The 26,829-nt window shown below is 42.9% G+C and overlaps 2 protein-coding genes across 4 annotated transcripts in view; both read right to left on the bottom strand.

The window, feature by feature from the left end:
• LOC141220371 (uncharacterized) overlaps positions 1-26,829 on the bottom strand; it is a 324,060-nt gene that overhangs the window by 204,191 nt on the left and 93,040 nt on the right. The window lies entirely within an intron of this gene.
• Positions 20,961-26,829, bottom strand: part of LOC141220368 (uncharacterized) — a 97,095-nt gene continuing 91,226 nt past the window's right edge. Inside the window, exon 8 of one of the 3 annotated variants that reach the window (XM_073666291.1) lies at positions 20,961-23,355. In XM_073666291.1, the coding sequence (XP_073522392.1) occupies positions 21,746-23,355 (1,610 nt within the window). In that variant the 3' untranslated portion in view covers positions 20,961-21,745. The remainder of the gene's footprint in view (positions 23,356-26,829) is intronic. The other 2 variants (XM_073666292.1, XM_073666293.1) reach the window with 2 other exon arrangements.

The raw sequence follows: 26,829 nt of genomic DNA on the forward strand, positions 1-26,829 counted from the left end.
CGTGTGTACGAGGCGTACGGAGCGGAGCCGCGTGTGTACGAGGTGTACGGAGCGGAGCCGCGTGTGTACGAGGTGTACGGAGCGGAGCCGCGCGTGTACGAGGTGTACGGAGCGGAGCCGCGCGTGTACGAGGTGTACGGAGAGGAGCCGCGAGTGTACGAGGTGTACGGAGCGGAGCCGCGCGTGTACGAGGTGTACGGAGCGGAGCCGCGCGTGTACGAGGTGTACGGAGCGGAGCCGCGCGTGTACGAGGTGTACGGAGCGGAGCCGCGCGTGTACGAGGTGTACGGAGCGGAGCCGCGCGTGTACGAGGTGTACGGAGCGGAGCCGCGCGTGTATGAGGTGTACGGAGCGGAGCCGCGCGTGTACAAGGTGTACGGAGCGGAGCCGCGCGTGTACGAGGTGTACGGAGCGGATCCGCGCGTGTACGAGGTGTACGAAGCGGAGCCGCGGGTGTACGAGGTGTACGGAGCGGAGCCGCGTGTGTACGAGGTGTACGGAGCGGATCTGCGCGTGTACGAGGTGTATGGAGCGGAGCCGTGTGTGTGCGGAGTGGAGCCGTGACTATAATCAGCTTTTGGGGGCTAAATGGTTTTTTAACCTTGACCTTAGAGGGGCTTACTACAGTTTGATTTGCACCAAGAACGGTGATGAATGGAAAATAGAGTTTTTATTGTCTGAGGGTTTACTCGATAATCTCGTTCTGCCATTTGGATTCTCCAATGCACCAACAGGATTTCACAGCTTTCTGAATGATATTTCTCAGATTACATTGGGAGATTTGTTGTGATTTACCTTGATTATATATATTTTTTTCTCGTGATTTGGATTCTCACCAGAAACATGTCGGTGTTTCTCCTCCAGAACCTACATCCTCGAGTCTACCTAAAGGCATTGCGGTTTTCTGTGATATCTTTGGAGTTGGAAGCTGAGATCCGTAAAGTCCAGTCATTGGCTCCTTCCACCACTTCTGGGTCCAAATTATTTGTAGCTGTGTACCTAAGATTGCGTCTGTTGCAGGAGTTTCATGATTCCATCTTGAATGGTCATCCTGAGGTCACAGCTATGCGGAAAGCTATTAATAGACTTTTTGGTGGCCATCTATGAATAATGATATTAAAGGTTTTGTATCCACTTGTGAAGTTTGTGCACAAGATAAAGTCTGTCATAACTGACCGGCCGGTAATTGGCACCATTGCTAATTCCTGAAAGACAGTGGACTCATCTGTCCATGGATTTCATCATGGATTTGCCTCGGTGTGGTGAGAAGACTGTTATTTGGGTGGTGGTTGACTGATTCAGTAAACAGGCTCATTTTGTTCCCTTGTCAGGGTTACCTAATGCTGAGACCCTCTCCAGGTTGTTTATTTGTCATGTTGTGAGATTGCATGGAATTCCTCTTAACATTGTGTCTGATAGGGGAGCGCAATTTGCTTCCAAATTCTGGAGAGCGTTTTGTAAAACACTGGGGATTGACTTGTCATGTTCCTGTGCCTACCACCCTGAAACCAACGGTCAGACAGAAAGGATAAATCAATCTTTGGAACAAATTTTAAGGTGTTTTGTTGCGGCTCAGCAGGAGGACTGGTCTTCATTCTTACCTATTGCTTATTTCGCCTTTAAGAGTCAGATCAATCAGTCCACTAGAACCTCACTGTTTTTTGCAATTATGGTTTTCATCCCTATTTTGGTGTATTTTATAAGATAAGTTCTGAATGTCCTGGGGTGGAGATCGCTATACAGAAAGTTGGGGATGTTACCTATGTTGAAAAAAGACCTAAGTCCATCAAGTTCAAGCTTTCTCCACCAATTACACATTTGTTGACACTAAATTATCTATAACCCACAATGTTATGTTTACTGAGGAAATCATCCAGCTCTTTTTTAAAAGTTGTTATAGTGTCTGCCATTATTACCTCTTATAGTAAAGCGTTCCACAGTCTGACTGCTCTAACTGTAAAAAGCCCTTTCCTGTTTGCCGGAATGATCATTCTGCCTCCCGTAATGAGTGCCCACTAGTCCTTAGCATCTTTGGAAGAAATAAGTCCGCTAGAGACTTATTCCTTATACCATTGTGCTGTCCAGAGACCACCAAGCATACCCTAGGTATAAGAGTAAATCAACGGCATACAATGGGTCCCATATTTAAATAAATTTATCTAAGATGTTTTACTAATTACTGCAGCAAGAACTTCAATTGCTATTGCAATCACTAAGGAAGACAGGGGGCATCCTTGTACCTCTGTGCAACAAAAAATGATTAGTCATAGAGCCATTCGCTCTTATTTTTGTCTTTGGGTCTGAATAAAGCAATTGCACCCATTATATAAATTTGTCACCAAAGCCAATCTGCCTCAACGTAGCCCACAAGTATTGCCATTCTACACTGTCAAAGGCCTTAGTGGCGTCCAAAGACAGGATCACCCTTTGACCAATATTATCAGCCCTTGCTTGCATATTAATATAAAGCCTTCTGAGATTGATCGTGGTGGACATATTGGGCATAAACCCAGACTGACCCGGATGTATTATTGAGATGACTTTTCAGAGTCTGTTTGCTAGCACCAGGGTCGGCTCCAGGTTTTCGTGGGCCCCGGGACGAAAGAGTCTCGGTGGGCCCCTTTAATACATACCACAATTCATGATGCACAGATAAGAAATATAAATAGTACAATGCCAAAGATTACACTTCTTACATTTCATGTGTGATATTTATTGTAAATTCTACAATAGCTCAGAAACCGGCAAATCCTTCTGGGTCCTCGTCTTCGGGGTCCTCGTTTTCTTCGGGGTGGTCTTCAGGGTCATCGTCTTCTTCAGGGTGGTCTTCAGGGTCCTCGTCTTCTTCGGGGTGGTCTTCAGGGTCCTCGTCTTCAGGGTCGTCGTCTTCGGGGTGGTCTTCAGGGTCCTCGTCTTCAGGGTCGTCGTCTTCGGGGTCCTCGTCTTCTTAGGGTTGGTCTTCAGGGTCCTCGTCTTCAGGGTCCTCGTCAGGGAGATCCAGAGTGATTACCAAGAACCATTTCAAAAAGCTTGAACTTGGAAATGTAGCAGAAGGTACAAGAAAGCTAGCGAACTACCGAGGACCAGTTGACGGTACTGGAACCCGGATGGGTAGCAGAAGGTACAAGAGCCAATGGAACTGCCGAAGACCAGCTGACGGTACTGGAACTCGGTTACTAAGCAGGAGGTACCTGTGCCAGAAAGCACTACCAAGGACCAGCAGACGTTGGTGGAACTTGGATACCGAGAAGGAGGCACCTAATCCAAAGGCACTGCCGAGAACCAGCTGACGGTACTGGAACCCGGATGGGTAGCAGAAGGTACCCATGTAAAAAAAAGTTCAAGGCCGCGAGCCGGCCGCAGTTACCAAAACCCACAGTCCTACAGGGGGTGCTTGTCCTATTGGCACTATGGAACCAGCCTTCATTGCCAGATCCCGCAGCCCACATAGGAGTCACCTAAACTGCTGGCACCATAGAGTCGGCTAACCCGACCGCAACACGACAGGACAACGCATTGGAGGCAAAGTGACGTTGACACTACCCGGAAACAGCTGGCGTGCTGGAACCAGGCTGGGCAGGAGGGAGTACCTGTGCCAAAGACACTGCTGAGAATCAGCTGACGGTACTGGAACCCGGATGGGTAGTAGAAGGTACAAGAGCCAATGGAACTGCCGAAGACCAGCTGACGGTACTGGAACTCGTTTACTAAGCAGGAGGTACCTGTGCCAGAAAGCACTACCAAGGACCAGCAGACGTTGGTGGAACTTGGATACCGAGAAGGAGGCACCTAATCCAAAGGCACTGCCGAGAACCAGCTGACGGTACTGGAACCCGGATGGGTAGCAGAAGGTACCCATGTAAAAAAAAGTTCAAGGCCGCGAGCCGGCCGCAGTTACCAAAACCCACAGTCCTACAGCGGGTGCTTGTCCTATTGGCACTATGGAACCAGCCTTCATTGCCAGATCCCGCAGCCCACATAGGAGTCACATAAACTGCAGGCACCATAGAGTCGGCTAACCCGACCGCAACATGACAGGACAACGCATTGGAGGCAAAGTGACGTTGACACTACCCGGAAACAGCTGGCGTGCTGGAACCAGGCTGGGCAGGAGGGAGTACCCGTGCCAAAGTCACTGTCGAGAACCAGCTGACGGTACTGGAACCCGGATGGGTAGTAGAAGGTACAAGAGCAAATGGAACTACCGAGGACCAGCTGACGGTACTGGAACCCGGATGGGTAGTAGAAGGTACAAGAGCCAATGGAACTGCCAAAGACCAGCTGACGGTACTGGAACTCGGTTACTAAGCAGGAGGTACCTGTGCCAGAAAGCACTACCAAGGACCAGCAGATGTTGGTGGAACTTGGATACCGAGAAGTAGGCACCTAATCCAAAGGCACTGCCGAGAACCTGCTGACGGTACTGGAACCTAGATGGGTAGCAAAAGGTACCCATGTAAAAAATAGTTCAAGGCCGCGAGCCGGCCGCAGTTACCAAAACCCACAGTCCTACAGGGGGTGCTTGTCCTATTGGCACTATGGAACCAGCCTTCATTGCCAGATCCCGCAGCCCACATAGGAGTCACCTAAACTGCTGGCACCATAGAGTCGGCTAACCCGACCGCAACACGACAGGACAACGCATTGGAGGCAAAGTGACGTTGACACTACCCGGAAACAGCTGGCGTGCTGGAACCAGGCTGGGCAGGAGGGAGTACCCGTGCCAAAGACACTGCCGAGAACCAGCTGATGGTACTGGAACCCGGATGGGTAGTAGAAGGTACAAGAGCCAATGGAACTGCCGAAGACCAGCTCACGGTACTGGAACTCGGTTACTAAGCAGGAGGTACCTGTGCCAGAAAGCACTACCAAGGACCAGCAGACGTTGGTGGAACTTGGATATCGAGAAGGAGGCACCTAATCCAAAGGCACTGCCGAGAACCAGCTGACGGTACTGGAACCCGGATGGGTAGCAGAAGGTACCCATGTAAAAAAAAGTTCAAGGCCGCGAGCCGGCCGCAGTTACCAAAACCCACAGTCCTACAGGGGGTGCTTGTCCTATTGGCACTATGGAACCAGCCTTCATTGCCAGATCCCGCAGCCCACATAGGAGTCACCTAAACTGCAGGCACCATAGAGTCGGCTAACCCGACCGCAACACGACAGGACAACGCATTGGAGGCAAAGTGACGTTGACACTACCCGGAAACAGCTGGCGTGCTGGAACCAGGCTGGGCAGGAGGGAGTACCGTGCCAAAGTCACTGCCGAGAACCAGCTGATGGTACTGGAACCCGGATGGGTAGTAGAAGGTACAAGAGCAAATGGAACTACCGAGGACCAGCTGACGGTACTGGAACCCGGATGGGTAGCAGAAGGTACAAGAGCCAATGGAACTCCCGAAGACCAGCTGACGGTACTGGAACTCGGTTACTAAGCAGGAGGTACCTGTGCCAGAAAGCACTACCAAGAACCAGCAGACGTTGGTGGAACTTGGATACCGAGAAGGAGGCACCTAATCCAAAGGCACTGCCGAGAACCAGCTGACGGTACTGGAACCTGGATGGGTAGTAGAAGGTACAAGAGCAAATGGAACTACCGAGAACCAGCTGGCGGTGCTGGAACCCAGGGTAAATACTAAAAACAGAGTAGAGCCAGAGGTGTAATTGGAGCAAGTTTTAAATCAGTAGTACAGTGGATGTGGACAAAGCAGGAGAATTTGCCGGACACACAGCAGGGGAACAGCTGACGTTACTGAACCCCAATAACACTGGAGCAAGCGTTGACTGTGCAGACGGCACTTCTGAGCAGCAACTAGCGGTATTGGAGCCCAGGGTAAATACTAAAAACAGAGGAGCCAGAGGTGTATTTGGAGGAGGTTTTAAATCAGTAGTACAGTGGATGTGGACAAAGCAGGAGAAATTACCGTCCGCACAGCAGGGGAACAGCTGACGTTACCGAACCCCAATAACACGGCAGCAAGTGTTGACTGTGCAGACGGCACTTCCGAGCGCCAACTGGCGGTGTTGGAGCTCAGGGATAATACTGAGAACAGAGGAGCCAGAGGTGTATTTGGAGGAGGTTTTAAATCAGTAGTACAGTGGATGTGGACAGAGCAGGAGAAATTGCCGTCCGCACAGCAGGGGAACAGCTGACGTTACTGAACCCCAATAAAACGGCAGCAAGTGTTGACTGTGCAGACGGCACTTCCAAGCGCCAACTGGCGGTGTTGTAGCTCAGGGATAATACTGAAAACAGAGGAGCCAGAGGTGTAATTGGAGCAACTTTAAAATCTGTAGTAGTGAGAATGTGGACAGAGCAGGAGAAATTGCCGTCCGCACAGCCGGGGAACAGCTGACGTTACTGAACCCCAATGACACGGCAGCAAGTGTTGACTGTGCAGACGGCACTTCCGAGCGCCAACTGGCGGTGTTGGAGCTCAGGGATTACAGTTCAGGTGGTAGAAACATGAACAGAACAGGAGACCTGGATACTGTTGCCAACCAATTATTTATTCTGGAAGAGGACTGGCAAATTCATGAGAGATCCAGGCCTTGTTCATTTTGAGAAAAGTAAGCCGGTCAACGTTATCGGAGGATAGTCGCATGCGACGGTCTGTTAGTACACCACCTGCGGCACTAAAGACGCGTTCCGATAATACACTAGCAGCAGGGCAAGCTAGCACCTCCAATGCATACTGACTAAGCTCTGGCCATGTATCCAGCTTACAGACCCAAAACTTGAAGGGAGAAGAGCCGTCTGGGAGTACACTAAGAGGGCAAGACATGTAGTCTGTCACCATCTGACGGAAACGTTGCTTCCTGCTGACTGGAGCCGTCTGTGATGGTGTAGACATTTGTGGCGGCGGGGACACAAAACTTTGCCACATTTCGGCCATACTGGTCTTGCCTTGTGCTGAGGCGCTGCTTCTGCTCCCTCTTTGTGCAGAGCTTCCTCCACTGCCTCGACGCACTGAGCTGCTTTGTAAAGCACTAGCAGCACTGCTCTCGGTTGGAATGGAGAACATGATGGAATGCACCAGTGCGTCTTGGTACTCCTGCATTTTACGCTCCCGGTTCAACGGTGTTATGAGGCTTTGTAAGTTGTCCCGGTAGCGAGGATCTAGGAGGGTGGACACCAAATAATCAGCCGTGTTGAGAATGTGGGCGATGCGGCGGTCGTTTCTCAGGCACTGCAGCATGAAATCAACCATGTGCTGCAGACTGCCAACTGGCCAAGAAACGCTGTCCCCTGCTTGAGGCGTGATCTCTGCCTGCTCTGCATCACCCCACCCTCGCTCTAGATACTGACTACTAGAGCATTGTGTACCTCCCTCCTCTGGACAGATGTCTTCCTCATCCATTGACTCCTCCTCATCCTCCTCACAAAGTGTCCCCTGCCTAGGCCTTTGTGAGGAACCACGTTGCGCAGACTGTAGAGAAGCAGATGGCATTTGTGACTCCTCATCCTCCACCTCTTCCAAAACCTCGTCCCTTAGTGCTTGCAGTGTTTTTTCAAGCAGGCAGATAAGGGGGATAGTCATGCTGACTAGTGCATCATCTGCACTCGCCATAAGCGTGGAATAATCGAAGGCACGCAAAACGTGGCTAATGTCCTTCATGGAGGCCCACTCAGTGGTGGTGAAGTGTAAACGGCGCGCACTGCGACTTGTTTGCGCCTGCTGCAGCTGGTACTCCATTACTGCTGCCTGCTGCTCACACAACCTCTCCAACATATGTAACGTTGAATTCCACCTGGTGGGTAGGTCACATATGATGCGATGTTCCGGAAGACGTAATCGGCGCTGCAGAGCTGCAATGCGTGATCTTGCATTGCTGGAACGCCGCAAGTGAGCGCACTCTATTCGGACCTTGTGAAGCAGTGCATCAAGATCCGGATAGTCCCTCAAAAAACTCTGCACGACCAAGTTGAGCACATGTGCCAGACATGGGATGTGAGTGAGGTTGCCTAGGCCCAGAGCTGCCACCAGATTTCGGCCATTGTCACACACTACCATGCCTGGCTGGAGATTCGCTGGCACAAACCACACGTCGCTCTGCTGCTTGATGGCATTCCAGAGCTCCTGCGCTGTGTGGCTTCGATTCCCCAAAGAAATTAATTTTAATACGGCCTGTTGACGTTTGGCCACGGCTGTGCTCATATTGCTCACCATAACAGGTAACCGTTCACGGGTCGATGCGGAGGAAGACCGTGACGGCTCCTGCAGCGCTGATTCAGAGGAACTGGAGTATGAGGAGGAGTCAATGTGTACAGACTGGATTCCTGCAATCCTTGGAGTTGGCAGAACACGTACAGCGTCACTCTCAAGATCTGTACCCGGCTCCACAACATTTACCCAATGGGCAGTGAGGGAAAGGTATCGTCCCTGTCCATGCTTACTGGTCCACGCATCGGTGGTCAGGTGGACCTTGCTACTGACGGCGTTTTGTAGCGCATGTTTAATTTTTCCCTCCACATGATGTTGCAGGGCAGGGACGGCTTGCCTGCTGAAATAAAAGCGGCTGGGCACGTTGTATTGTGGGACTGCCAATGCCATAAAGTTACGGAATGTGTCAGTCTCCACCAGCCTGAATGATAGCATTTCAAGGGCCAGTAGTTTAGCAATGCCAGCATTCAGAGCCTGTGCTCGGGGGTGGTTTGCCGAGTATGGGCGCCTTTTCTCCCATGCCTGTGCTAACGATGGCTGTAGACTGGCATGGGAGTGTGAGGATGACTGGGAAAGTGGTGCTGTGGGTGGAATTACACTGTGTCTCTGTACAACAGTGCCAGAGATTCTTCCATGGCGATCCTGTGAGGAAGCCGAACCAGCTGTGTGTGAGCTGGAGGAAGAGGCTACAACACGAGCTGAATAGGTGGTAGGTGGCGCTGTAGGTTGGCCTAGGTCTTCAATGTGTTTTTGTAACTCCACCACGTGCTTGGTCCACACATGTTTCCACATATTTGTGGTATTGAGGTTGCTGACACTTTTTCCTCTTTTCACCTTCTGATTACACAGCTTGCATTTGACAAAGCAAATGTCATCTGCAACTGTGTCAAAAAAGGACCAGGCACTGCAAGTCTTGGGAGCGCCCGCTTTGGATTTTGGAAGAGCCATGCTCCTAATGGGTGCCGAAGTGGAGGCTACAGGCAACCAAGTCTGCCCCCTCCCTCTCCCTCCTTTTTGGGCTGTTCGGGGAATCTCTTCCTCAGAGCTGCTCCCACCACCTTCCTGTCCCTCACGCCATGATGGGTCAAGGACCTCATCATCTACACCACCCTCTTAAAACAACTGCTTCTCCTGGGTAGTCTCGACAGCACAGTACGCACCAGAAAGTGGCACCTGAGTCTCATCATCAGATGCGTACTGAGGTGTGCTGCTGACCATAGGCACTGGCCCACCCGCCTCTTCAGATTCAGAGAGACAAAACGGTTGCGCATCACTGCATACTACCTCTTCTTCAAATTCTCGAATTCTGCTTGGCTGGCCCCCTCTTTCCAAGCCAAGAGATTCAGAGAACAGAAGTAGAGATGGCTCCTGTCCAGGGCTCTCTGACTGCCTGGGCAATTTGGCAGGTGGAAGAGACAGATGGGTGCTCTTCAGCGCTCAGGACCTGAGAGGATCTGGAACTAATTGAAGTCGATGCGTTAGCTGCCATCCATCCGACAACGGCTTCAATTTGGTCCTCCCGCAGCAGTGGGGTACGGCTAGCTCCTACAAAGCTGCGCATAAAGGACTGTTCCCTGGTAAAACTGGGGGATGCTGAGTCACTGGTGCCCGCAGCAGGCACAGAATCCCCACGTCCTCTCCCTGCAGGCACAGAATCCTGACGTCCTCTCCCTGCAGAAACTCCACGCCCACGCCCACGACCACATGCCTTACTCCCTGCCTTCTTCATCTTGGTAGACTGATAAAGATAGGCAGAAAAGTACTAAGGGCTTAGTGTGCTTATTCCTGAACAGCTGCTAACAGGTATAAGAAACATTAATTTTATAAAGTGTGGACTAGACTTTAATATGAGCTAATGTGGCCTACACAACTATAAAGTGGAGTGTTTGGTGAACTTTATTTAGGTTTTTTTTGTCACAAAAAGACACTGGATGTGCCTAAAGATGTAATAACGATAGTATCACAAACTTTTTGTAGCTATTACAATGTAGGAAGGTAACCTACAATGCAATAGATGAGGCTACAAAAAATAGGCTAATACTAATCTGGCTGGGGCTGCAGGGCCCAATGCTGCAGAAAGGCTCCTCTAACTACTCCTATATAGTGTGTTTGGAACCAATTTAGCTAAATACGGATGGAACCACCACACTAATAGGAGATATCAGGAAAAATTATGAATTGGCAAAAAAGGACAATGTATGAGGCAGTGACACACACTGAGTGCACTACAACCAGACGTGGTTGAAGCACACACTACAGGGTGAGCTGCACTCACACACCAGACCTTGCAGACAGCGGTGAACAGTACAGATGCAGAGCACTGTGCACTAGCGCTGCAAGACCAAAAAAAATTCTCTATCTACTCCTATATAGTGTGTTTGGAACCAATTTAGCTGAATACGGATGGAACCACCACACTAATAGGAGATAATAGGAAAAATTATGAATTGGCAAAAAAGGACAATGTATGAGGCAGTGACACACACTGAGTGCACTATAACCAGACGTGGCTGAAGCACACATTACAGGGTGAGCTGCACTCACACACACAGAGACCTTGCAGAAAGCGGTGAACAGCACAGAGAACTGTGCACTAGCACTGCAAGGCACAGCGATTTATAAAGTAGCTTGGGTAAAGCAGAATAGACCAAATAGGTAGCTAAAACTGTCCCTCAGAACAACAGCGTCCTATCCCTAACTGAATTCACAGCAGAGTGAGCTGAAAATGGCGGCGGCGGCTTTTATAGTGCATCATGACATCATTTTAGCAGCCAATCACAGCCATGCCATTAGTTTAGATGCCTACATGCCTAACAGGATGTGCCCACACTTCTTAGGATCCTCATTGGCTGAATAAAATGAAAATGGCTCATTGCATTATGGGAACTTCCGATTCCGGTATACGATATTGCAAAAGTATCGGAATTAAGTATCGGAATTCCGATACCGCGAATATTGGCCGATACCCGATATTTCAGTATCGGAATGCTCAACACTACTAATAAGTGCTACAGATCATAAGTCTAAGAGATCTGATTTAGTGGTGACAGTAAAAGCCGATGCGAACTGCTGATTAAGGAAGGATATGGTGGAAGACCTATAGGACTAACTAGGATATAAACGATTACCAACTGTGATCTAAATAGTTTCCTACATATGGAAACTGTAGACTGCGGATTTACTATAGGATCAGTGTTGCTCCATTTGAGCAGTCCCTGTTGGTTATGTACTGCATAATTACCTATATCCTAGTTATGTACAGCACAATTCCCTATATCCTAGTCCCTTTATCCCAGTTATGTACAGCATAATTCCCTATATCCTAGTTATGTACTGCATACTTCCCTATATCCTAGTCCCTATATCCCAGTTATGTACAGCATAATTCCCTTTATCCTAGTTATGTACTGCATAATTCCCTATATCCTAGTCCCTATATCCCAGTTATGTACAGCATAATTCCCTATATCCTAGTCCCTATATCCCAGTTATGTACTGCATAATTCCCTATATCCTAGTCCCTATATCCCAGTTATGTACAGCATAATTCCCTATATCCTAGACCCTATATCCCAGTTATGTACAGCATAATTCCATTTGTCCTAGTTAAGTACTGCATAATTCCCTATATCCTAGTCCCTAAATCACAGTTATGTACAGCATAATTCCCTATATCCTAGCTATGTACTGCATAATTCCCTATATCCTAGTACCTATATCCTAGTTATGTACTGCATAATTCCCTATATCCTAGCTATGTACAGCATAATTCCCTATATCCTAGCTATGTACTGCATAATTCCCTATATCCTAGTCCCTATATCCTAGTTATGTACTGCATAATTCCCTATATCCTAGTCCCTATATCCTAGTTATGTACAGCATAATTCCCTATATCCTAGTCCCTATATCCCAGTTATGTACAGCATAATTCCCTATATCCTAGTCCCTTTATCCCAGTTATGTACAGCATAATTCCCTATATCCTAATCCCTATATCCCAGTTATGTACAGCATAATTCCCTTTATCCTAGTTATGTACTGCATAATTCCCTATATCCTAGTCCCTATATCCCAGTTATGTACAGCATAATTCCCTATATCCTAGACCCTATATCCCAGTTATGTACTGCATAATTCCCTATATCCTAGTCCCTATATCCCAGTTATGTACAGCATAATTCCCTATATCCTAGTTCCTATATCCTAGTTATGTACTGCATAATTCCCTATATCCTAGTTCCTATATCCTAGTTATGTACTGCATAATTCCCTATATCCTAGTCCCTATATCCTAGTTATGTACAGCATAATTCTCTATATCCTAGTCCCTATATTCCAGTTATGTACTGCATAATTCCCTATATCCTAGTCCCTATATCCCAGTTAAGTACTGCATAATTCTCTATATCCTAGTCCCTATATCCTAGTTATGTACTGCATAATTCTCTATATCCTAGTTATGTACTGCATAATTCCCTATATCCTAGTCCCTATATCCCAGTTATGTACAGCATAATTCCCTATATCCTAGTCCCCATATCCTAGTTATGTACAGCATAATTCCTTATATCCTAGTTATGTACAGCATAATTCCCTATATCCTAGTCCATATATCCTAGCTATGTACTGCATAATTCCCTATATCCTAGTCCCTATATACCAGTTATGTACAGCATAATTCCCTATATCCTGGTCCCTATATCCAAGTTATGTACTGCATAATTCCCTATATCCTAGTTATGTACAGCATAATTCCCTATATCCTAGTTATGTACAGCATAATTCCCTATATCCTAGTCCCTATATCCTAGTTATGTACAGCACAATTCCCTATATCCTAGTCCCTATATCCCAGTTACGTACAGCATAATTCCCTATATCCTAGTCCCTATATCCTAGTTATGTACAGCATAATTCCCTATATCCTAGTCCCTATATCCCAGTTATGTACAGCATAATTCCCTATATCCTAGTCCCTATATCCTAGTTATGTACAGCATGATTCCCTATATCCTAGTCCCTATATCCCAGTTATGTACTGCATAATTCCCTATATCCTAGTTATGTACAGCATAATTCCCTATATCCTAGTCCCTGTATCCTAGTTATGTACAGCAGAATTCCCTATATCCCAGTTATGTACAGCATAATTCCCTATATCCAAGTCTCTATATCCCAGTTATGTACAGCATAATTCCCTATATCCTAATCCCTATATCCCAGTTATGTACAGCATAATTCCCTATATCCTAGTCCCTATATCCTAGTTATGTACAGCATAATTCCCTATATCCTAGTCCCTATATCCTAGTTATGTACAGCATAATTCCCTATATCCTAGTCCCTATATCCTAGTTATGTACAGCATAATTCCCTATATCCCAGTCCCTATATCCCAGTTATGTACTGCATAATTCCCTATATCCTAGTCCCTATATCCCAGTTATGTACAGCATAATTTCCTATATCCTAGTCCCTTCATCCCAGTTATGTACAGCATAATTCCCTATATCCTAGTCCCTATATCCTAGTTATGTACAGCATAATTCCCTATATCCTAGTCCCTATATCCCAGTTATGTACAGCATAATTCCCTATATCCTAGTCCCTATATCCTAGTTATGTACAGCATGATTCCCTATATCCTAGTCCCTATATCCCAGTTATGTACTGCATAATTCCCTATATCCTAGTTATGTACAGCATAATTCCCTATATCCTAGTCCCTGTATCCTAGTTATGTACAGCAGAATTCCCTATATCCCAGTTATGTACTGCATAATTCCCTATATCCTAATCCCTATATCCCAGTTATGTACAGCATAATTTCCTATATCCTAGTCCCTTCATCCCAGTTATGTACAGCATAATTCCCTATATCCTAGTCCCTATATCCTAGTTATGTACAGCATAATTCCCTATATCCTAGTCCCTATATCCCAGTTATGTACAGCATAATTCCCTATATCCTAGTTATGTACAGCATGATTCCCTATATCCTAGTCCCTATATCCCAGTTATGTACTGCATAATTCCCTATATCCTAGTTATGTACAGCATAATTCCCTATATCCTAGTCCCTGTATCCTAGTTATGTACAGCAGAATTCCCTATATCCCAGTTATGTACTGCATAATTCCCTATATCCTAATCCCTATATCCCAGTTATGTACAGCATAATTCCCTATATCCTAGTCCCTATATCCTAGTTATGTACAGCATAATTCCCTATATCCTAGTCCCTATATCCTAGTTATGTACGGCATAATTCCCTATATCCTAGTCCCTATATCCTAGTTATGTACAGCATAATTCCCTATATCCCAGTCCCTATATCCCAGTTATGTACTGCATAATTCCCTATATCCTAGTCCCTATATCCCAGTTATGTACAGCATAATTCCCTATATCCCAGTTATGTACAGCATAATTCCCTATATCCTAGTCCCTATATCCCAGTTATGTACTGCATAATTCCCTATATCCTAGTCCCTATATCCCAGTTATGTACAGCATAATTCCCTATATCCTAGTTATGTACAGCATAATTCCCTATATCCTAGTCATGTACAGCATAATTCCCTATATCCTAGTCCCTATATCCCAGTTATGTACAGCATAATTCCCTATATCCCAGTTATGTACAGCATAATTCCCTATATCCTAGTCCCTATATCCCAGTTATGTACTGCATAATTCCCTATATCCTAGTCCCTATATCCCAGTTATGTACAGCATAATTCCCTATATCCTAGTTATGTACAGCATAATTCCCTATATCCTAGTCATGTACAGCATAATTCCCTATATCCTAGTCCCTATATCCCAGTTATGTACAGCATAATTCCCTATATCCTAGTCCCTATATCCCAGTTATGTACAGCATAATTCCCTATATCCCAGTTATGTACAGCATAATTCCCTATATCCTAGTTCCTATATCCCAGTTATGTACAGCATAATTCCCTATATCCTAGTCCCTATATCCTAGTTATGTACAGCATTATTCCCTATATTCTAGTCCCTATATCCTAGTTATGTACAGCATAATTCCCTATATCCTAGTCCCTATATCCCAGTTATGTACAGCATTATTCCCTATATCCTAGTCCCTATATCCTAGTTATGTACTCCATAATTCCCTACATCCTAGTCTAGGACAAATAAAAATCTCAATACTGAATGATCAGAACGCACGGAATAAGATTGGACTGAGGACTGGTCCCCAAGAATTATAATAAATAATTGATACACAACCATCAATATAGAAGCACAAGCACTTTAGTAGTTATGGGTTATGTAACCCTTCGCTGAAAGAATTACAATATCCAGCACTGTGTGTTTTTAGTGTATGTATCCTTCCGTTATATCTAATAAGTGAAATAAAAGTTCTGTTTTATTTTTAGGTCTATATTCGGGATCTCTATTGGCCTTTGGCAATCTGTGTGTGTATGAAGTAAACCCTAAGCTGACCTCTGAACAGATTTTTCTAGTGTATGGATAAAATCAATATCAACCCTACAATTCACAGCCACTTCACATAATGTCCGCTTTTATAATGGATATAACGGTTTGTGTCAACTTTTTAAAAAAAGGTTTTCGTACATATGGAATATTCCTTAATAAACACATTTATATCCAAAAAATTAATATTTACAAAATCATATAGGGGTGAGAAGGAAATACCCAATTATTAGAATTTATGTAGCTAATAAAGGATTGCATGTTATTGTTACAATTGTCCCATATAAAGAACGGGTCATCAATGAACCTTTTATATAAAGTTATATACTTTTTACATTTATTATTTTGAATAAAAATCTCCTCATATACCCCTATGAATAGATTTGCGTAGGTTGGTGCGACCTTTGAACCCATCGCATTGCCTCGCGTCTGATGGTAATGTTCACCTTCAAATGTAAAATAATAATTTTTTTAAATAAAGGATAGCCCTGTGTAGATGAAGGATTTGTCTACTGTACAATCTGACAAAGGCCAAATATTTTTTGAAACATGTCAATCCAATAATTAATATATTTGAATATAAAGATGATACATCTAATGTGAGAAAAACATAATTCGGTTCCCATTGTATCTCATGTAGAAGTTGAATTAGTTGTGTAGAATCTTTTAGATATTTAGGTAGTTTTGACACATGATCCTGCATTATTTTGTCAATATATTCTGATAGATTGCTCGTCAGAGATCCAATGCCTGATATTATAGGTCTTCCAGGGGGATTGGTAAGACTATTATGGATTTTTGGAAGGTGATAAAAGAAGGGACTAGAGGGATTTTTGATTAAGAGAAACCTTTTTTCTTTTAGATTTAATATATTTTCCTCCATTGCTCTGTTGAACAAACTATTGTTTATTGGCATCACTTTAGGTAAAGGTTCTGACGGAATTGTCTGATAGTATTCCACATCTGATATTATCCTGTATGCTTCCCTGCAATAATCTGTGCAGTTTTGTATTACTATACCCCCTCCCCCTTTGTCAGCAGCTCTAATGACTAAGTTGTCATTATTACATAAGGATTGTAGGGCTTTTTTCTCAGATATTGAATGATTATTTTTATTTTTTGTGGTGGGCCTCCTTTAATTGTAAGTTCTTTTAATTTATCAAGAACTATATCATGGAAGGTGCTAATGTGATGTCCCTTACTCTCGATCGGATAAAAATGGGATTTTGTTTATACATTCATATGAAATTGTAAATCAGTTTGTGATGAAGATAAAACAGGCTGTTCTCTCACTTTATTTATTGTAAAATGTTTTTGTAATCAGTCATTTTCCTCGTAAATACCTGAAGATTTAAAAAAAGATCAAAGCCTTTGGGTTTGTTTGTGCGACAAAAGGAAAGTTATTTTGATAACATCATTTGATAAAAGGTAGTCCGACAGATTAAAAATATTTGTGGGTATTATTGTTTGGGGCTTGGGGTAGGTTTATTTTCCCTCTTTTCTTCCTCCTCGCGTTCCTCTAGTAGTTTTTTTCTTCCTCTGGTTTGGGGGAGAAGTATTGGTTAATTGCCCTTTCTTGGGAGACACAGCTCGGGGTAAAAAAGGTACCAGAACTTTATTACCAGTTGTGGTATTGTCCACTATAATAGTATTGCTTGTTTTTTTAGTAGAGGAAACAATGTCTGATGTAGTGTCATATATTGAGAGGTCCAGTAGTGGAGTAGAAATGGGATCTTAGAATTCGATTAGAGCAAGAGATTCAATTTCATTAGGTGGAATTAGACATTTAATTTATTGCTACTAGTTGTCTCAGTTTTATTTTTACTTACACGAGCACTTTCCCTTTCTTCATTTATTCTATTTGTAGTCTAATGTTGTCTAGATGTTTTTTTACATTAAGAACCAAAATGAAGGTAGAGGTTTTCCATTCAGAAGATGGAAGCAGTGTATTTGAATTTTGTATAGGAGGAGTGTTTGTCAAATTTGTTCTCCTGTTCACAGTACTTTTTGTAGATTCAACTGTTGCAATTGATAAAGGTCCAATTCTATTTGGTAGGACTTTCTCAATTATTTTGTTATTTGTTATCTTCGGTTGAATCTTATTATTTTCATTTTTTTCAACATTTTTTTTTATCTGTATCAATACATTCATTAGCCTTGTCCTTTAGTTGTATAGGAAGAGAAATTTTAGATTTTTGTTCGATCACTCAGGGAACACTTTGTGTTTCTTTCTTTTTTTATAATACGATAATCATCCCTGTCTCGTTGCAGTTTTTTTAGATTTATTCATTATTGGCTCATGTTCCAATTGTAATATGGATGTGATAGTGTTAGAATTTTTTTTTTATATTATGGATGAGATTCAAACCTTAATAGGTCCTTTTGACAAAACAGCTTTTTATCTTAATCAGACATAAGTCTACATTTGTTAAGCCAAGAGAAATCCTCTATTCTGTTTGTGTTGACTTGTGAATGTATGTGTATTTCTGTGGCTGGTCAAGAAGGACATACGATTATTAGTATAAAGCTGAATGTTAATGTCTCTTTTTTTTTTAAACAATGATGTTTGTTACTATGCTAATTGCATATTGTACTAAAGCCATCTAGATGTTGATTTACAAGAGCCCCCTGCTATACCAACTATATAAATTGATTAAATGCTCAAACAATGAGACATGAGCCCTGTGGAATAATACCCTCCCTAATCCTTGACCTGTGGATGCGTACGTGAATAGTTACAACTGTAACTATTTAGGGGACATATGCCTCTGTAGCAGTGAGAATTGAAAGAGAGAATCAAAAATCAGTCACAGTCTTCTGGGCATCAGCTTGGTAGCACGGCTCAATCCAGAGAGACACAGATTTGGATTCTACACGATTCTGGTCTAAGGATGTACAGCCCTGACTGGAAGGATACGGATCTGCTCCATTGACCATCAGAGAACCCATGAATACATTTGGGGAGACCAGGTTGGGACAATGAAGTCACCTGGCCCCATTGATATGTTATTTGGGGTTGCCAGGTGGGACCTTCTGGTCGCCTGGAACCCATGGAAACTCTCGGAGAGGCCAGAGTGGGACTCTTGGGTCTCCTGGACTTGTACCTCAATGGACTGTCAGCTTCCTAGGCTTGCTGCTACCTCCTTTCTGTGGGCGCCCACCAAAAGTGGTGGCCACTGGTTGAGGTAGTTGACCCTGGAAGTCCCAAAATTACAGTTCTATCCACGACGGGTCAGCGGAAGGAAAGACTGTGTAATGTTGTACCACCTTGGGTATTTGCTTTGACTGTTCTGGTTAATGTCCGTTTGGTGGTTCAATAAAATATTGCCACGCTGATTTACCCTCACACTGTGTTGTCTGAGTAGTATTATGCCAACGGAAGACCCCAGGTCTTCAGTCCTTAGCTAAAGATATAAAACTTTTTCAGTTGCAGTTTCATACAATTGTGTTCTCTTTTTATGTAAACATGTTAACATAATGTGCAGACAATTATTTAAATTAGAGTCCCATTCAAGTGTAAACTTATTGTCATTAGGAAATGTTTGTAGAACTGTCCATGTCCATAATGGATCCTCCTGTTTGTCTAATAATTTGTAACATGAGCCGTTCCCTTGATAATAGAGAAATTTGTGGATAATTAGTGCTGCTGGTTTATTGAAGACGTCAATTCAGAAAGGTTTATTAAATATAATTATTGAATATGGAACGTGCAGATCTCTCAGATGTTTTTGATATCAATGAATCTGGCTCTATGTTTCTGCACTTCTATAGAATAATCTGTAAAGATCTAGATTTTGGACCCACTGATTGTTACATCTGGGTGATGCCTTGCCTGTCGCAGGATAATATCTTTGTCCCGGTAGTGTAAAACTTTAGCCAGCACAGGTCTTCGTGGAAGCCCAGGAGGAAGATGAGCACTCTATGAGCTCGTTCTACAGCTTATAGAGGGTTAAGGTTTCAAGCCTGATTATTAATTTCAGCCAGTTTTCAAAGAATTCAGTAGGAAAGGAGCCTTCTATTTTTTTCAGTCACACCAATAAGTGGTATATCATTGAGCCTTGACCTATTTTCAAGATCATCTGTTTCTGCCAGCAGTGCTGATATTTTCTGTTCTGCAAGCCTGTTCTCATTGCTTGCATCAGCTATCTGGTCCTCAATGGCACCGACTTAGCCTTCCACTGCCCCGGCTCTATTTTCTGAAGTTTCTGTCATATACCTGCTATCTCATCTTTAAGACCACCAAAATGTACATTGAAAGCAGAGAGAGAATTTACAATGTACCACTGCAATGAAAACATCTTTTAAAGTAGGTTCCTCAGGTACCTGTATGTCCCATTGGCGCAGATTAGGCCGTGGGGCAGTGAGTATTGTGCTACATGCAAATTTGTGGTCTTTTCATCCCCTTCAAAGCAGCTGCCTCTCCCATCTCCTGCACACCCAACTCCTTCACTTGGAGCCCATGCACAGGTGTGGGGTAGCTGTTATAAGAAGGCCACTGTCACCTGCTGACACCTGTGTTTCTGTGCAGGCAAATTGCTACAGCCTAGCCACCACTTCCCTCCTCCTAGTCTCCCCTGCTCAATCTGTCTCTAGCGTGACAACCATGGTGTCATCTTGGAGTGGAGAGCCTGCTTCTCCCGAAGTCTTTATGTGGCTTTTCCTGGTCATTTTTTTCCCTTGGAGCAAAGTACTTCCACACTCAGACAGTTAACTAGTAGATGTATGCCGATTTTTAGGATGGTCGTCAAGTATTATATTGGATAAATAGCTAGATGCTCGGCCGGAGTTCCTACATCTGCTTGTTTACATATGTCGTCAGGGTTGTTGCCCAAAAGTACTGCTACTTTCTGTGTGAGTGGGATAGTCGTGCAAGAAAATATTGCTACAAAAAAAGGGACTGGCCTCTCCAACATTCACTTCTGCAAGGGAGTAAACTGTCCTGCATTCAGAAGTTGAGGATCCACCTAGGCAATGGTGGTAACAAAATCTTATCAAGTTGGGCCTAATGAAGAACTTTGTAAAGGCTATGGATAAAAATGTAAAAGCATTAATGCATCTGATTGATAACTTTCCAAGGTTAAGTGAAGCAAATATAAAAGAAGGAGTCTTTACTGGACTTCAGATTCGTAAGCTTCTTCAAGATGAGGAGTTTCTTCATTTGTTCCAGGGCAAGAAAAAGGCTGTATGGTTTACATTTGCAGTAACTAACTTTTTGAGAAACTCAAGAGTAGATACAGTAACTATGAAGAGTTGGTGTTATTTCTACTCAAAACATGTAAGGATCTTGGCTTTAACATGTCCTTAATGATTCATTTCTTATATTCTAGACTTTTCTTCTACCAAACTGTGGAGTAGTGAGAGACGAGGATGGTGAGAAATGTAACCAAGATATTGCAGCTATGGAGAAAAGATATAAAGGGAAATTAAATCCATCAATGCTTGCAGATTACTGTTGCATAATTTTAAGAGATGATCTGATACAGGAGTACAAGAAACAAGCAAAAAACAGTTGTCACTGAATAAGGACTAATTTTGTAGTGCAATTTCTGTAACTGTTTAAAATTCGCAATAGGGTTTACACAGGTTTTAGTTATTTGAATTGTTTCTAAGTTTTCTCTAAATAAATATCAGAAAATTGGCATAACAAAATATTCTGCATCTGTATATTTACAAGAATAATAATGTTTCAAAGTACTGGAACCTTTAGTCATTAAATTATATGTAGCAGTAAAAGGAAAACTCGTTGTCCAATTTGAATTCAGGAGGTCAAACTCATTAAGAAATGGCACAGTTCATAACGGAACCTGACAACTTTTAAAAATATGTAAAACAGTGTTACATGATCTGAAAGGTCCATAAGCTAGGTTCTTCAGCTGCTCAGTCAGGACGTCCAGCCTCTGTACAGGTCCCAGTACCTTCCTCTCCTCTTCTGCACCAATCAGTTAGATAAGTGTGGGGCTTGAGAAGAGAGCAGTTCTCTCACTGATCAGGAAGGACACTGTCTCATTGTTCTCAGTCACAGGAAGCTACCTTCAGTCTATAGGACACACTCACATATTAGCACAATTTTTTCTTGCTAAAAGTGTGTCTTTTCAAGTAAAACATTTTCCACATTAAGGATATAAAAAAGACTTCTCCCCGATGTGACTTCTCTGATGTCTATCAAGATAAGCTTTCCGGTGAAAACATTTCCCACATTCTGAACAGGAAAAAGGCTTCTCCCCTGTGTGAATTCTCTGGTGCTTAACAAGACTTGATTTCCTTGTAAAATATTTCCCACATTCTGAACATGAAAAAGGATTTTCTCCTCTGTGAGTTCTTTGATGTGTAACAAAATCTAATTTCTGGTTAAAACATTTCCCACATTCTGAACATGAAAAAGGCTTCTCCCCTGTGTGAGTTCTCTGATGTGTAACAAGATATGATTTCATTGTAAAACATTTCCCACATTCTGAACATGAAAAAGGCTTCTCCCCTGTGTGAGTTCTCTGATGTGTAACAAGATGTGATTTCTGGTTAAAACATTTCCCACATTCTGAACAGGAAAAAGGCTTCTCTCCTGTGTGAGTTCTCTGGTGCGTAACAAGACTTGATTTCCCCGTAAAACATTTCCCACATTCTGAACATGAAAAAGGTTTTTCCCCTGTGTGAGTTCTTTGATGTGTAACAAGACCTAATTTCTGGTTAAAACATTTCCCACATTCTGAACATGAAAAAGGCTTCTCCCCTGTGTGAATTCTCTTGTGCTTAACAAGACTTGATTTCTCTGTAAAATATTTCCCACAATCTGAACATGAAAAAGGCTTCTCTCCTGTGTGAGTTCTCTTGTGCTTAACAAGACTTGATTTCACTGTAAAACATTTCCCACATTCTGAACAGAAAAAAGGCTTCTCCCCTGTGTGAGTTCTCTGATGTGTAACAAGATCTGATTTCTTGATAAAAGATTTCCCACATTCTGAACATGAAAAAGGCATCTTCCCTGTGTGAGTTCTCTGATGTATATCAAGTGTCGCTTTCTGGAAAAAACATTTCCCACATTCTGAACAGGAAAAAGCCTTCTCCCCTGTGTGAATTCTCCAGTGCTTAACGAGATTTGATTTCACTGTAAAACATTTCCCACATTCTGAACATGAAAAAGGCTTCTCTCCTGTGTGAGTTCTCCGGTGATTAACAAGACTTGATTTCACTGTAAAACATTTCCCACATTCTGAACATGAAAAAGGTTTTTCCCCTGTGTGAGTTCTTTGATGTGTAACAAGATGTGATTTCTTGTTAAAACATTTCCCACATTCTGAACATGAAAAACGCATCTTCCCTGTGTGAGTTCTCTGGTGACTAAGAAGACTTGCTTTCATGTTAAAACATTTCATACACTTGAAACAAGAAAATCTATTCTTTGCTGTGTGAATTTTTTGATGTTTAAGAAAAAGCTTTTTGAGGGGAAAACTATTTCCATATTCTGACCATGCAAATGGCTTCTTAGCTTTAGGAGCAGTTCGTTTTTTAATGCTTAGTTTGTGACTTTGATTTTCCTTAGTAGTCGGTAATGAATCAGAAGATAGGACCTGTTTCAAAGGATCAGATGACACATCTTTGCTGTAAAGGGATGATGGTATATTTGGAGTAATAGCATTCCCTTCAATTGTATCCTGTGAGATCTCCAGCTCATCTGATTTGAAAATTGAAGATGTCAGCTGTCCCTCTGATCTCCTAGTACAGTCATCTGCCAAGTAAAAAAAATATATTTGAATAAAATATTCTTGAAATTTATATTTTTGAACATTTCTAAACTGTTGGTACAAATGGCAAGTTATGTAAAAATATTGAATTATTCACCAAGACAATGATAGTTCACAGTCTAATAGAAAACCTCATAGCATGATCCAGTAGAGTTTGGTGTTCAACTGTTTGTTCATTCTGCCTCCCAAATATCAAATATGCGAAAATTATACCAATAAAAATTTCTACTCATATCACAAAAAACAAGCCTCCACTCAGGTCCATCATCTATCAACGGAAAAACAGAGGTTTCCACATCATTAGTGGCTCAAAAACTCTTGAAAAGCAACATGGCTTCCATAAACCAATCCAGCAAAATCCGCTCTTCCAAAGTCAAGTATGCTTCCTACTTAACTCAAATGGAAAGCACCACACCCTACTAAAGCTCATGCATAATGCCGGAAGCTGCCTGATACAGCCTTGTTCTCCGCTGGTTAAGTCTTCTGTGTTCAGCTCCCGTGTTGTGTATTTTCTTCTTCGTTTCTTCTTGTGATCCCAGCCCATTTACTGACTACTATTGTGTCTTCTGATTTTGTATTTTCTCTGCCCTCCTGGTTCTGATCAGGCCACCTGACTATTCTTCTTGTCATCTCACACCACAGAACAGCAGGCAACACCAAGTCCAAGCCTAGGGGTCTTTGTGTAAGTACAGATCCATGTACACTGTGTGCAGAATTATTAGGCAAGTTGTATTTTAGAGGATTATTTTTATTATTGATCAACAACTATGTTCTCAATCAACCCAAAAGACTCAAATATCCAAGCTTAATATTTTTGGAAGTTGGAGTGGTTTTTTTTTTTAGATTTGGCTATCTTAGGAGAATATCTGTTTGTGCAGGTAACCATTACTGTGCAGAATTATTAGGCAACTTAATAAAAACCAAATCTAATCCCATCTCACTTGTTTATTTTCACCAGGTAAACCAATATCAGTGCACAAAATTTAGAAATAAACATTTCTGACATGCAAAAACAAAAACCAAAAAAATTAGTGATCAGTATAGCCACTTTTCTTTATGATGACACTCAACAGCCTTCCATCCACAGATTCTGTCAGTTGCTTGATCTGTTTTCGATCAACATTGCGTGCAGCAGCCACCACAGCCTCCCAGACACTGTACTGAGAGATGTACTGTTTTCCCTCCCTGTAGATCTCACATTTTATGATGGACCACAGGTTCTCTATGGGGTTCAGATCAGGTGAACAAGGGGGCCATGTCATTATTTTTTCTTCTTTTAGACCTTTACTGGCCAGCCACGCTGTGGAGTAGTTGGATGCATGTGATGGAGCATTGTCCTGCATGAAAATCATGTTTTTCTTGAACAATACCGACTTCTTCCTGTACCACTGCTTGAAGAAGTTGTCTTCCAGAAGCTGGCAGTAGGTCTGGGAGGTGAGCTTCACTCCATCCTCAACCCGAAAAGGTCCCACAAGTTCATCTTTAATACTAGCCCATACCAGTACCCCACCTCCACCTTGCTGGCATCTGAGTCGGAGTGGAGCTCTCTGCCCTTTATTGGTCAACCCTCTGGCCCATCCATCTGGCCCATCAAGAGTCACCCTCATTTCATCAGTCCATAAAACCTTTGAAAAATCAGTCTTAAGATATTTCTTGGCCCATTCTTGACATTTTATCTTATGTTTCTTGTTCAAAGGTGGTCATTTTTCAGCCTTCCTTATCTTGGCCATGTCCCCGAGTATCGCAAACCTTGTGCTTTTTGATACTCCAGTAACATTGCAGCTCTGATATATGGCAAAACTGGTGGAGAATGGCATCTTGGCAGCTTCACGCTTGATTTTCCTCAATTCATGGGCAGTTATTTTGCGCCTTTTTTGGCCAACACACTTCTTGCGACCCTGTTGGCTATTTGCCATGAAACGCTTGATTGTTCGGTGATCACGCTTCAAAAGTTTTGAAATTTCAAGACTGCTGCATCCCTCTGCAAGACATCTCACAATTTTGGACTTTTTAGAGCCCGTCAAATCTCTCTTCTGATCCATTTTGCCAAAGGAAAGGAAGTTGCCTAATAATTAAGCACACCTTATATAGGGTGTTGATGTCATTAGACAACACCCCTCTTCATTACAGAGATGCACATCACCAGATTTACTTAATTAGTAGTTGGCTCTCAAGCCTATGCAGCTTGTAGTAGGACAACATGTATAAAAAGTATCATGTGATCAAAATACGCATTTGCTTAATAATTCTGCACACGGTGTAGAGGGGTTAAAGGGTGATGGGCAAAACTTTGACTATAGACAATAACACATCTAATGAGAAGATCAAAAAAAAGAGTAACTAGTGGTGAAACCTCTCCGGGATAATTAGAGTATGCTTCTTGATAGCTCCTGGCAATTTAAACTATAGTAAGGGCCAATATTTTATGTCAAATGAGTCTCAAAAAGAAATATACATTTAATGAGAACTTTTTATAATAGTGCAGAGCTGAGGTGTCTTAAATTTAGATCTCAGGCATTTGGAAGAGACAATAGAGACCTTTTTTGAAAGACTATCAGGGAATTACAGAGTTAAGTGAGGCAGGCCGATCCCACCACAATCAAACTATCATACAGAATGAACCTGTAAAAAAAAAGACAGAATAAAAAAAAACACATTACATCCCCAACAGGAATGCATGTTTGTGGGGGAGGGGGGGACTCCAACACTAAACCGGAGTTGCACTTATTTATGGTAGACCGTTGGAGCTACTATGAGTCCTGACCAGAAGAGTAGAGAAAGTATTAGTGCCCCCATTTTAGGATAAATTGTATCTAAATTCTTTAGGATTGATAATATTATTTATGACGTGGAGTGAATCCATGAAACCAGGGCTCGAGTCATGCCAACACATCTCCTGCAGGCGTGAATAAATGTATATTACAGCCATCAGCCACGCACAGATTAGAGATATATCATGGCACAGGTGTAATGTTTTTGTATACTTTATCTATTGGAAGTAATTTGGTTTAAAAAGAAATAGAAAAGTAAGGGTAACGGGAAACTCTGTTATTATACAGAAATTCACACTTGGCCTCACTGCACATTTAATGTTGTCGATCATAAAAGTGAGGTTTGGTCATAAAGACTGGACCTGGTCTTGTAGGGACCATATGAGCACATTCAGCAGCACAGAAGGGAGAGAGGGTAGATTCATCCAATAAGATAACAGGAATCTAGGAAGCCAACAGCATCATTACCCTCCGCTTTCTCTTACAGGCCCATCATAATATTTTTCTTCAAGTGATTTTTGTAACTTGTCAGCACATTCTACGTACACTGTTATTTGGATTGGTAGCTTACAAATCTGGGCAGGTAAGAGTCAGGATCTTCCAATTTCAGTTGGTAGGTGGATCTTCCAGGTTGTAAGCTCTATAGAAAAGGAGATTCAATATCCAAAGTCATTTGAGGAGTTTCAA

Source organism: Phyllobates terribilis, unplaced genomic scaffold (assembly GCF_046119375.1).
Source record: "Phyllobates terribilis strain yellow unplaced genomic scaffold, ASM4611937v1 Scaffold_285__1_contigs__length_2463970, whole genome shotgun sequence".
Taxonomy (NCBI): domain Eukaryota; kingdom Metazoa; phylum Chordata; class Amphibia; order Anura; family Dendrobatidae; genus Phyllobates; species Phyllobates terribilis.